This window comes from Temnothorax longispinosus, chromosome 5 (genome assembly GCF_030848805.1).
Source record: "Temnothorax longispinosus isolate EJ_2023e chromosome 5, Tlon_JGU_v1, whole genome shotgun sequence".
Classification (NCBI taxonomy): domain Eukaryota; kingdom Metazoa; phylum Arthropoda; class Insecta; order Hymenoptera; family Formicidae; genus Temnothorax; species Temnothorax longispinosus.
The window spans coordinates 21,461,020-21,474,189 of NC_092362.1; the positions used below are offsets into that span (position 1 = coordinate 21,461,020).

General features: G+C 39.3%; 1 protein-coding gene across 1 annotated transcript in view; it reads left to right on the forward strand.

Moving 5' to 3' along the window:
• LOC139812754 (uncharacterized) overlaps positions 1-9,152 on the forward strand; it is a 42,816-nt gene extending 33,664 nt beyond the window's left edge. Inside the window, exon 3 of the mRNA XM_071777833.1 lies at positions 3,566-9,152. Within this exon, the coding sequence (XP_071633934.1) occupies positions 3,566-3,580 (15 nt within the window). The 3' untranslated portion in view covers positions 3,581-9,152. The remainder of the gene's footprint in view (positions 1-3,565) is intronic.
• Positions 9,153-13,170: the final 4,018 nt, after the last annotated feature.

Sequence of the window (13,170 nt, forward strand, 5' to 3'; positions counted from 1 at the left end):
AAGATGTGCTAACTGTAAAAGTTAATGGAAATACCATTTCTAATTAATTAAACATGCATAGCGGTAGTTTTAATGGATTCTGTTGATTCCGTTTAATGATGATTACACTCTACATTATGTACGTAATGTATGTACAGTTATAAAGTAATCATTATTACCGTCAACATACATCTTTTGATGGGCATTATGTCCGTCAGGAGATAGCAAACTCAAAGTAGGCTATTAACTTAATATTCTGGTCTTAAGCACTAGATTATAACAAACAAAGCGACTTTGTCAAGGTTGCGAATAATCCCTTCGTCGGATCCTCCGTAGTAATCATCGTTGATGCTCGTTCGCAGGTGTATTCGCGAAAATGCGGAAATTAGTTTTACGAGCCCCTTGTTTCCAGAAAGTGAGACAGACCAATTATTAACCCTCCATGTGTTTCTGACAATACTTAGCGTGTCGGAGTTCGAACACGCGTAACGAGGGTTAATGTAATGTCGCCTTCGTTTTCCCTCGTCTTTGTACGTCTTTCCGTCAATAAAGGAAATTTTGTTTGAAGATTCTACAAATTGTGAAATAACACGCACAAAAGTCTCTTTACGTGAAAATTGTCTTAAAGATATGAAATATTTTACACGAATAAAATTACGGACATTAACAGTTGAACATGTATTATTTTCGAAAAGACTTTTACTATCGATTTGTAAATATTACGTACTCATCGCAAACAGTACCGATGATACTCGAGAATTTAAAGCCGAAAGGGACATGTATCCTAATCTATCTAAATGTTTTTAGAATAAATTTGCGATTCTCACCTATTAATATTCATATACGGAAACATAAAGAGGTAGTAAAAATAACATTTTTCCCTTTGATCCCCGTTTCAAATTGTTGCGATACAAAGTACCTATTAAAATTATATTACCATTATTTGCACTTTGGTTTCTCGTTTCGATAATAATTCTCTTTTTAGACGTTTTAAACGTGTACGTATATTCCTTTAATAACCAGCTCGTATGCGGAAACGTATAATTGGACTTTTCTCCCACGCGGCGCAACGCAAAAACTCATGATCGTTGGCTGACCCGCATTTCGCGCTGAAATAAGAGCATCATAACTCTAGCACGAAAGAGGAGCCTCATAAATAGATAAAACAGTGAAAAGCGACCCGATAGACATCATAAATGATTTACCAATAACGCCGACACGTCCATTCGCGTGCTTTCATCGTCTACCCCATTCAGAGATCGACTCTCTAAAGCTGTTGAAAAAACTTGCTTTCATCATGAAATGTAAAGCAAATATTAATATTTTTTTAATTATTATTATTGGACGCATGTAAATATATAAACTATCAAAAAAAAAAAAGTTATTTATAATAAAACTGAATTAGTTGTTAATACTTATAATAAAACTAGTAATTATTATAGTTTTAGTTATAGTATAATATAGTATATAAATAAAATATATTGTCATATACAATACACTTTTCTATATGTAACAATGGAAGAAAGTTACTGGTTTTACTCGAATACAAAACACGCACACACACACACACACACACATTTTAAGAATTTTTTTATAATGTCTAAAATTATTCATAGTGAAGACCTATCATTATCAACACCATTTGCTGATTTCTTAAAATACGCAGATATTGTACATATTTAATATCAAGCATAAAACAACATCAGCAAATAAACGAAGTGGTCGCTGCTTATTTCGCACAATGCCGCAAAACGATTCGAGTTGCGTATGTGCCTGCTTTGACATTTATGGGGGCATTTATACTGACTGGTGGTTATATAACAGTACAGCAGGGGTAGTTAGGGGTGCGATACTATCAGCGGAGGCGCCTCCAATCATTCCCCAATTAGCAGCTGATTGCGTACAGTCCCCGATAGAACTTCGAACAGCTATTAACAGCACCTTGAGAAGAGAGAGAAGGGAGGGAGGAGCGAGCTAGAGTTCTATACATATAGGGTGGAAAGGAAGATAGGGTTGGAAGTATGAGTAGACGACGGGTAGAGGAGGGGACGATTTGCAACGTTAATATCCAACGATGCGAAACGGCTCGGGCGCAATATCGGTGATCGCGCAAATTGCGATCGGCAATGGCGATCTTTATACACGGACTCGTGTGAGGGATAATATAATGGTGTCATTAAAGATAGCGCCGCCATTCCACGGTCGTATTGTTATTGGAAAATCGTCCGGCGCCGCCGTCCTTCGGGGCTTAAGTCTCATTTTTATAGCCGCTTGATCTCTGCCTTTATAGCGGTAGATGATGGATTCCGTGGAAATTTTCATTTTTGCAGATATAAGTAACTGACTGTTTGAATTCGAATTGTTTGAATTCGAAAGATTTTTAGCGAAAGAAAAAGAAAGAAATGTTATCAATTTATTACCAGTTTGCAATAATTAAAATCGTTTTTATTCTTGTCTCTTTTAAATCAAAGATAGTTTATCAGCTTCAGAAATTATTCATTGTAATTAATATTAGCAGTGCTGGGATAACAAATGCAATAGAACAGAAATATCTGAAAGATATAATATCGCGATGATACATTATTTTTTTATAGCTATCATTTACGTGTACTTTTCGTTCGTGAGTTGGACGTATCGTAGTCACGTTCATACAGCGCACTTCATACAGTTATGGTTATCGAAAACTGTTTTCATTTCTAGCAAATTTAATTAAACAAGCCTGAATCCTTCCACATGGAGACAAATGCTATCGTGTTAGAAAAATAAATGACGAGAGTCTCTGCAAACATCAGTTTCGACGATTTGATTAATCTTGAATCTCTTGTTAGCGGCGATCTCGTTGATTTAATATTTTTTTTTTTTTTTTTTTTTCATTGAGGCCAGACAGAATTGCAAATTTTGTCAAAAATACACGTTGCTTAAAAAATAGCAGAAAATGGAGGAATAGAAAAACTCAATTAATTCACTGTATCACAGTGAGATAACAAGAAGGGATAGAAAGCGTACCATTTATATAACAATTTCGATCCATCGCCACATTAAATTGTCTACACTTTCCAAGAATATATCTCTCTGGCTATAATATTTTATGATTTATACTCTCTCTAAAAATATAATACATATTTTTATGGATCTCGCAATAGCAAGTTTCGATATTATGCGGATACGATAAACGCTAATAATTGCTTCACGCGCGTAAAAGTTTTCGCATTTGCGATATTGGAGGAAGAGAGGGTGGAGAAGTGGCCCTAATAGCCGCGTCGCGACGACTCAGCGTCGGCACTTTGTGCGTAACATTCGAATGGGACGGCGCGCCGTTAGTCACATCAAGCAGAAAAATGGACTAATGGTCCAGTGAAGGAGGAGGGGACGGTTAAAATGCCGAAAGTGGTATTACGCCATCCGAAGGACGCTAACGACGACCTTCTCTCGTTAACGTTCATTGTCTCTTAGACGAATTAGCCGTTGAATTTGTTGTCTTTTAATTCGCGTACAATATGGCCAAGTGGAATCTTTTTGCTGCCTCCATCAAACATTTTAACGAGAGACACCACTAATTGTTCTAATTGTTTCTTGGGTGTTGCAGAGTCTGGCGACCTAGCCGTTGCGGCCCATCATTTTCCGGGGACCGATAGTGACGTTGACGGCGACGATGACAGCGTTGTCAGTGACAACGGTGGCAGCGATGAGGAATCGTCCGAACAAGAAATCCACAACGTGCCGACGCGGAAGCAGCTGGCCGAACAACGATCTCGATGGGAATTATTCAGACGGTCCCGAAACCACTTCAAGACGTCGAAACATCACGCTCAGGTGCGTCCGATGGCGCGACTCGTCGTCGCTCGACAGTGTTGTGTTGGAGAACAAGGGTGGAGTGACGATACTGAGAGCATGTTGAGTGCCTGCGGCCGCGATCGAATGATAAAATGCGTCCGTTAAGGGTGGCGAATTCGGCACTGAATTTTTTATAAGTAATCATATACGAAGGGTAGTGCTGTGTGACTTTGATTCGAAATGCTGCGACAAATGACGAGCGGTGTAGCGAGGGCAACTCGTATTGTGGGTCGAGAGAAGGCTAAGTCAAGACTTTACATGTGCGTTGCGTTTTGAAAAATTAGATTGGATCGTTTATGATGCGCTTATCTAAAAGTATCGAAAAATCCTACAGCGGCAAAACTTGGTTTTATTCTTTGCCTTTATTTTCATGATTTATATTTCACAGAGAGATTTCATATTCTCATGTATGATTTTAAAGGTTTTTCTATAAACAAATCACATTACACTATCGCATTTTGGGAAGCACAAAGAATTATTTTATATAAAGAAAAAAATTTCAACTTGATCAAAATTTCTTTATTTACATTGTATCTCTTGTTACGTATGACGTAGAGTATATTTCACGTCATGTTCAGGAAATTAACCTTTCCTCGCTTACATCTTCTTCAAAGAATTTCTTACGGATGTCTACGAAGAAACTACGATACAATTACGCGGGAGAACACGAAGTATTTTCGAAAGCGAACCTTTCCCGTGAAAACCGAACCGGAGCTAGTACACACGTTGCGACGAATGGTGAACACGGTGAAACGTACGAAATTAAGGAAAAGTACAGACGGGGCAAACGAGAAAAATAAAACTTCACCGAACTCCCGTTGGTCACGCACGTGTTTTCGCGTGCCCCGAACAAATTACGAAGATATTCTTACGTATTTATATTTGTCTCTCTTGACGTTTTGTTTCCGCGATCATCACACAAATCACACAAATTATCGCAATTCCCTCCGAATGCGAATCTATTCTACGCCGCATAATGGCGACTATTCAAGCAATTTCGGGAAACAGCGGACATAACATTCGGTGAAAAGAACGCGTGGAGATGTTCACTGCCTCCCTCACTCCAGCCATATGCATTAATTTACGTAAATTACGAGCTCCCGGTCTCTCTCGTAAATAAATCCTAATTAGAAACATGATTTATATTTCCATATTTTACATTTTTAATCAAGATAATATTTCACGTAAAAAGGATATGCAGATATACTTGATACAGGTATGTTCAAGTTATATCTCACACTTTGCTGTTTGTAACATTTTGACATCGCAAAAAATATATGATGTGCTTTTATTTCATCAAATTGCTGAATGTAACGATTCAAATGGGTTCAAATAAAAAAAAAATTACTTTATTACAACATAATCTTAACGATAATCATGTAATACGCGATCGCTTATAAATATTTTACAAGCCAAATGGCATTTCCTGATTACTGGACTCTTTGTTTCTGAAGCGGGAGCAAAGCAAGCGTGTACATCAAGTTTATTAAATGTCGGAGATATGACAGAAATGCTAACGGGAGAGAAGAAAAAAGGGAGCCAGAGAAAAGCCGTTCAACAAAGTAGAAAAAGTCGATTCCACGACGATTCGGACACGCGTCATCGCGTGTTCCGAACAAATTAGCGATCCCTGACTCCCCGCTATGGCTGATTTATTCGTCGTGGTATGCATCGTCCGACGAATTATCTCCGTCCTCGTCGGGCACGTGGACCGAGAGAATTGAATATGTGCAAAAATCGCCGGGTACAGCACGTAAAAGTTTCGCAAACGCAAGTGCTTTAATCAATTCTCCCCGAGCGTTAATAGAAAGTAACTTCGCGGACGGTGACTCTCTGCGCTAATTTAAATTTATGGGAGCCTCGAGTGTGAAGCTATCGATGCGGTACTTGATGATTATCTTGATTACCTCGAAATTAATTTCACCAAATCCCGATTTAATTATTCTTGATTCATTAATTGTTATTTCCGTCGCGTGAGATTCCGCGATTGCTATTTTTATCGGATATCCGTACGCGCCGCTTTTAACTGGAGCATAATGTGGGCGGAGGTTAACGAGACTAACACGCTAATAATGGCAACGTTAATTACCGCCCCAGATAAACCGCCTAATCATCAAGCGAGTGGACGCACCAATTAGGCGCTCGCCCGATGATGGAGTGGATTCCAATTTAGGATCGAGAAATTGCGGAGCTAAAAATTAAATTTTTCATTTTTCTAAAAATATTCTATATTTGTTTGACGCGCACACAGATTCCCTCGATCCATCAATATATAACTTTGCCATTATTTAAACAAGTTTATTACTCCAGTTTTATTAAACGCCAATGAGATGCTCAACTGATGTGTATTTTTATTGTTCCGCTGTTAATTTGTCTTACATTATTTACTGAATTTGTTTCAAATCTTGAATATCGCCGGGGCGATTAATCGAACGAAATTTGCAGATCGAAAACAATTTAATCTTTCACAAGACTACATTCACGGATGCACGAATGTTCGATTTACTAAACTATTTAAATAATGTAGAGTTTGTTTAATGGATATACAATCTGTTTCATATGGCCGCATTATACATGATGAGCAGGATTGAAACTGGTCGCATGCATTTCATGTTATACACACCGGGGAAAACGTTGCATCAGTCTTATCATGGAGCTTTTGTATAAAAATATAGCAAAGTGAGCGACAAATGACAAAGTGCACTATAGATATTAATCGAATCAAGTCATTTTATTAAAACCCGAAATAGCATTTTATAAATTAATAGTGCTTGTCGGTAAACGACGTAAACAAATATCGTTGGCCTAAGTAGGGAGCGGTGCAACGCTTTTTATGTGTGTATATACTTGTGGATAGGTGTGCGTGCGTTCACTGTTACTTTTTACTAGTAACCGGTTACATTTAACAAAAATTTGTACAAGAGCGCTAATTGTAGTATTGCGTAAGATGCCGCGAGTTTTTCATCGACATGTACAAAAAAACGCTTTCCTCCTCAGCCGGCAAGCGGATTCTCAAAGGTGTGCACGCACGTGACGTTTGATAAGCGCTCAAAGACACAAAAGATACGCGGCTAGAGAGAGAGAAACATACGGTGTTTTGCAGTTTAGATTTACGCGATAGACACTTAATTCCTAAGATAGAAAGGAGGTGGCACGCGAGAGCGAGATGCGCGCCGAATATATATTCGTTTAAGGCAGACACCGTGGATATACACCATTCCACATTCACGAGCGCGACGCATCAGCATACGTAATTTTTTGTAAATATATACAAGTGCAGCGAGGATGGTGTCGATTCGAGGTGAAAAAGAAAAACGACTACGACCCTTTGCTCCATTCTTTCCCATTTTCTCGCAAAGGAAATGTGTCAACGAAGAAACGCCGCGCGCGATAATTGTGCATTGTGCTGCCAATCTCTTTTGCGGAGGGACGACGAAGGTCGCGTGAGCTTTTAGCTTCTTCTCGCGTGTGTATACGTATGTGTGCGTGTGCGCACCTCCGTTTTACGTGCATGTGTGGTAAAAACTCGTCGAGAGAGGGGGATTAGACTACAGATGAGCAAGCATAATGTCCAGGAAGAAAACGAGGAGCACTCGCGATCGCGGCGAGTACTTTTCCGGGCTAGCGTCCAGGCGTGCGTGATGACGTAGATGATGAAGAGGTAAGAGAAGATGTGCGCGTGTAACACAGGGTAGACAATAGGGACCATCGAGAGGGAGACTGCTACTAGGAGCGAGCGAGAGCGATGGCGCGGGACGCGGCGGATGTTCGCGTTTCATGAATATTTCAACATCCGTCGACGACGGTAAATACCGAGCGTCGTGAAATTATGTTCTGCGAGCCAGTCGACCCAAATACGCCGTTCCTCGCGACAAGAGGTTTCCTGCGAAGAATATTATGGGGACAGCGCGTCGGGATGGTGAACGATAGGAGAGAAATTTACCTGAGAACGTTGTCTTGAAACTCTCCGACGGCGGATATAAATGTTGAAACTGTAGAACGTACTAGGGTTGTGTAGGTAACTCTTTACACATTTCGAACGAGTCGACGAGGAATATTCATTCGTATCCGTTGTGAGAAATTGCGTATCCGTTAACGTTCCCGGAGTTTTCTGTTCGCGTTCAAGTAACACGGTAATATTATTCCCGAGGCGAATTCCCCTAAAACCCGCTTCTTTTGCAAACGTACGATCCGGGAAATGATCATATCCATTGCGGGATTACAGCGCATATTACATTTCGAAGTATAATGGAACGTTCGGAGCGTTTACCGTACCGACGCACGGCGTATTACATTTTGAAGTATAAAATTGTTTCACGATGTCGAATCTTTGAATTTTCGCCCGGCGCTCTCTCGGAGCTTTCGGAGCTTTCGGAGCTCTCGGTTCCGGAAGAACGCAATCTCTATTCCGCGGGCACCGCGTGTATACAAGAGGCGGGTCGGACTTTATTACGGAGGAGCGGCGCGCGAGCACTCGAGCAAGAGGTCTCCGAGAACCTCGCGGGCGGTTCTTTGATCGACCGTGAACGGGAATTCATTCGGCACCAAGAGACGACCGGGGTTAGTAAACCCCTTCGCCGTGGAGGAGGAACGGGTCAATAATGACGACGTGGCAGCCTCGACTCGGCTCGTAGCTGAATCGCGCGTCGTCGTCGAGAAGAAGAGCGCGCGAGGCAAACTGCCGAGGGCATGGGGGAGAACGTGCCACCTGTTACACCCTCGCCTTCTCGGACTCTCCTCCCTTCTCCGCGCGAGCGGCGTGAACGAACGTAAAGTCGAAAGTTTGGGGGTTCCTTCTTCGACGCTACTCTTTGGTGGAAACTGGCTATCGCCAGTGTTTTTCGCGGAGTGTTTTTCGAGCGACTCGCCGAAAGTTTAGGGGGAATTCTATTTCCGATGGCTAATTTAATTGTTTTTATCCGACTATTATTGCGATTGCTCTGTGATTTATATTACTTACGGTCTTCCGTATAATAACAATTAACGATCAATCTTATTTACAATCATATTTATGTCGACCGTTCAACGTAAAGCGCGAAACATATTTCTTTTAAAAATCAAGAAATAGCTTAAAATTATGAATTATATTGTCGAATTTGCACTGCATGTCCGCCGTTCTTTGCTCGCTCCTGTAAGCACCAGCGATATCGTGACGCATCAACTACCTATTTCGTGGGGAATTTTTTCTCCGAGATACGTGTTCGCCTACGTGGATACAGTGGATCGACTTGTCTTGGGCGGGGCGAATTGTGAAATCGTGCGAGATGGTCAAACACAATAAGCTTGGAACTATGTACTTAACATGATAAACCATGTTCGAATAAAAATGTCACATAATATACGGCCTGTTTTATTACTTGCTTCAATCTCTCAAGTGCAGGAGCACTAAACGTGAATCTAATAGAATCGAAAGCATTAAGGTAATATCGGCGAGTAAATCGATATTCCAGCAAATCCGTGTCTGACGTCCCAGGAAAATGAGGTACGTACATTACTTTTTTATTTGGTTTATTAATAAAACCTTAACATTATATCCTATCGGCGTAATATTTTTCTCGCTTGCAGGTATTCTGTTGTAAAAAAAACCCAGCAAAATTTGTTATGGGTGATGGAAATTTTTGCCGGCACCTGTGCCATTTTCAGAGCCGGTGTTTTCCGGCAAAAGAAAGAATCCCAATCGTTTAGCGGATAAATACCGTGAAGAAAAATTCGACGTCGCGTCTCTATTTTTTTTTTTCAAGCCGCGCATTACTTTCCATAAAAATGTCGAACGTGATACCAACTGATATGCGATCAATGCAGCTCTCACGCCCGGCTGGGCGATAAAAGCCGCCGCGGAATATACAAGCCGCGCGCGCCGGTCTCGCCTTTTAGCGCATCGCGCTTACGGATGTATCGTGGCTTTTATTGCGCGCCGATGCGTTTTTCACGCTCGATCGGCACGGCGAAAACTACTCAGTATATCCACCACCAGTGTCATAGCAAACTCCCGCGTGTCCCCGCGAGCTTCATTCGACCTATCCGCGCATTCTTGTTGCGCTATAACCGTATAACACGTAACCGTGTTGCCCGATAAACCGCGATCGATCAAGCCGGGCCAAAATATGTCGACGCGCGTCGAACGCAACCGCGTTTTTTAACATCTCGAATGTTTCATAGCCTTCCAACGCGTCCCACCGTGAAATAACGTCCGCGTCGGTGCATTGCGTGCGGCGCGACGCGTGCATATCACCATATACTTCTCTTTTCACAATCGCTCGTGAATCAACGGTAAATTCATCCGTACCGCTGTCGTGGCATAAATACCGGAGTGCTTGCTTGCGCGAGATGCTTTTCATGTGTGTATATAAATACGGTAACCGATAATAAAACTTTCTCCACCGTCGATTGCGCCGATAACAATGCGCCGTTGTGCATCAGAGAGCCAAGTCGATTTAATTTAATAATCGCGCGTAACCAGCACTGGTCGATAAAATCTGCCGCAAACAAAGCTCTAGCGAGAATTTTGCGTTAAAACGCCAATGAATTAAATATTGACACGCGTTTTTGGAGCATCGCCACTTTTGCCGTGTTACGTTCATTTGTAACGGTATTAATTGAACGATATTAATGATATTATAACCAGAGTGGATCGCTATCGGAAGATTTATCAACTTTATTAACGATTAATACATTACAGAAATTAGCGGTTTCATCAATAATTTAACACGTTATCGATTCGAGATGTATTTTGTCTGCATTCTCTGCAAGCTTGATATTTTTCGTTATGATTCAATTCGCGTCTCCACAAAAGTTTTCCTAGGTTTACAATAATATTGAGACAATACGCTCGTTGTTATTTAAGAAATTTGATTCTATGCATCGTTACGGTATACCTTAGTTGAAATTCAGCACCGGTGGCATTACCATTTTCAAAACACGAGCTGCAGTTGCACCATGTTCGCGAGACGCGTATTCGAAGATTTATTCCGCGTAAAAGAAACGTTCTCAATGCTTGATAGGCAATCATTCAGTCTCTCGGCTGCAGCTACTTTATAAACCTTTGTAACCACGTTACCTCCCGTATAGTTGGCCTTATCGATCAAACGCGGGAAATATGTTACTACATCGGGAGAGTCAACGTTCTGCCGCAACGGTGAAATATTTTGTGACTTGTATTGTGCACCGGCGCGTTTTCGTCAATCTGGAAATTTTCCTTTGGTGCTTTATGCATTTACTTAACACTTTGCACATTGCTACACTTTACACTGCATTGCGTAAACAATGCAAGAGTACATATTCTAATAAATCTTGCTCTATTCTGTAATACACTAGATTTGCTATACATAATGGTATTTATTAACAATCAACAACGGATAATTACATGTCTCTAGCGTCGATCGTCTGATATTGACCAATTATATAATTGTATTTGATGAAAATTAAGAAATTTATATCGCAAACTATAGTGAGAGACGACCATGTTGATTTAAATTAAATTTCCCATAAATATCGCATTGCGATTTGCGTGTGATAAATTTATAGAGAATAAAATTTTAACGCGCTCTTTTCAAAAATAAAAAAGTATATCGGACATTCGAAGACATGTTATGTCTTGCGATATAATTTCCGACAGTTTGACATGGGAAAAGTTGTACGATCCATAACTTGTATGGGCTATCAAAATGGTCGAATGGTGTCCGCGAGAGTAGCGCGCTTTATAGAGCGGCCGTAACGGCAGTAGAGTCTTACGGAAATCCAGAGATAAACCGCAAATGAGAAAAGTAGAAATCACGAGGCCTAGTATCCTCGCGTGACGATATTACGAAAAGCCGTAAAGAGAGCCATCCAGATTACCACACGGACAGGGTTACAACGCAAACCAACTAGCGACGGCTAATAAACCATTAAAGACGTGAATCATGGACGTATATCGCCATGGATTTATCTTTATATTGCAAAACACATTTTCATCAAAAAAAAATTCATCTGCGCACACACATATACACGCATCTACGTTCCGATTATACGCTTGAAATTTGTATATATATATATATATATATATATATATATATACATATAAGTTTAATTTACAATACGCTCAAAAAGTAGGATTTTAAGCGAAACGAGTTGCACAGACAGAAACAAATATTTTATTCAAATAGCAATAATGAATTCTAAATTATTATAAATGTGACTTATATTTTCTGCAACAAATAATATATTAGAGTATTTTATTATATTTCATCAATTGTTTAGAGTCAGTTTTTTTTTAACAAAGAAACTGTAATAGGTATTATATTTTTTAAAAAGTATACATATTTTTTTTGTAAAGTACAAGGGTCATTTAATAATACCCAAGTAGTGTAAAATAAAACATATGCGCACTTGGTTATATTTTTAATGCGGTAATAGATAATTATTAAGTAAAACCTTACACATGCAAGTATGATGAATGCGGATTACAGCTTTTTAACAAAGTTTGTTAAGCCGACATTTCCAGCAAGGCATTGAAAACCTGGATTTAATCAAATTGGAACAGTTTTTAATTTTATAAAGAACCAACGGATGCAACGTGAAATCAATAAACTTAATATATTTCTACATATATACAGTCTTAGCAGTGTTGGCATCAGTAACTTTTTCAAGTATTTTTATTTTAATGCCCAGCTTACAGTGTATCGAGATAATTTTTATTTTGTTCTAAAACTGTTCGATATATGTATATACAAATGTATGAGCTCTCTATCTCTCTCTTTATGTGGAACGTAATAAAGAAAAATTCGATTGTACAATAAAATTGCAATAATAATTTTGCAGTTTATTTGACAGACATTTAAAAAATATTTAAACTTGAAATTATTTTTTTAATTGTGCATAATATAATTTTTACTAGCGAGAGAATATGTATTTGTTTACAATATAATAAGCTCGCGAATAATGTTTTATAACTTCTGTAGGGGTGAATTTCATGTTTCAACATATGAATCAGTCTGTTTAACTGTGACTTAGTGCATTAAATATTAAATTACAAAAGCTTTTACTCAATTAAACAAAACATTCCATATTCAGTTCTATCAAAACTGCAGTGAATACCATGAAGAAAAACGACATTCGCGGGCAACATGTTTTATCCAATAAACAGTATATATAATTCTGGCGTTTTCGATTCGAGCGCAGTTCAAGTTCTCCGTGTTAATAATTTATCGTTTATCCTTTTTCGCCGTGAATATAGAGTATGTCACACAGATTATCATACAATGGTTTAATTATGTATTCTGAAGATTGAGTAGAATCCAAAATTTTAATATGAAAAACGTCCTCGACGAATATTATAATTTTTATTCAGAGTCACTGCTAACGTCACGTAAATGTCCA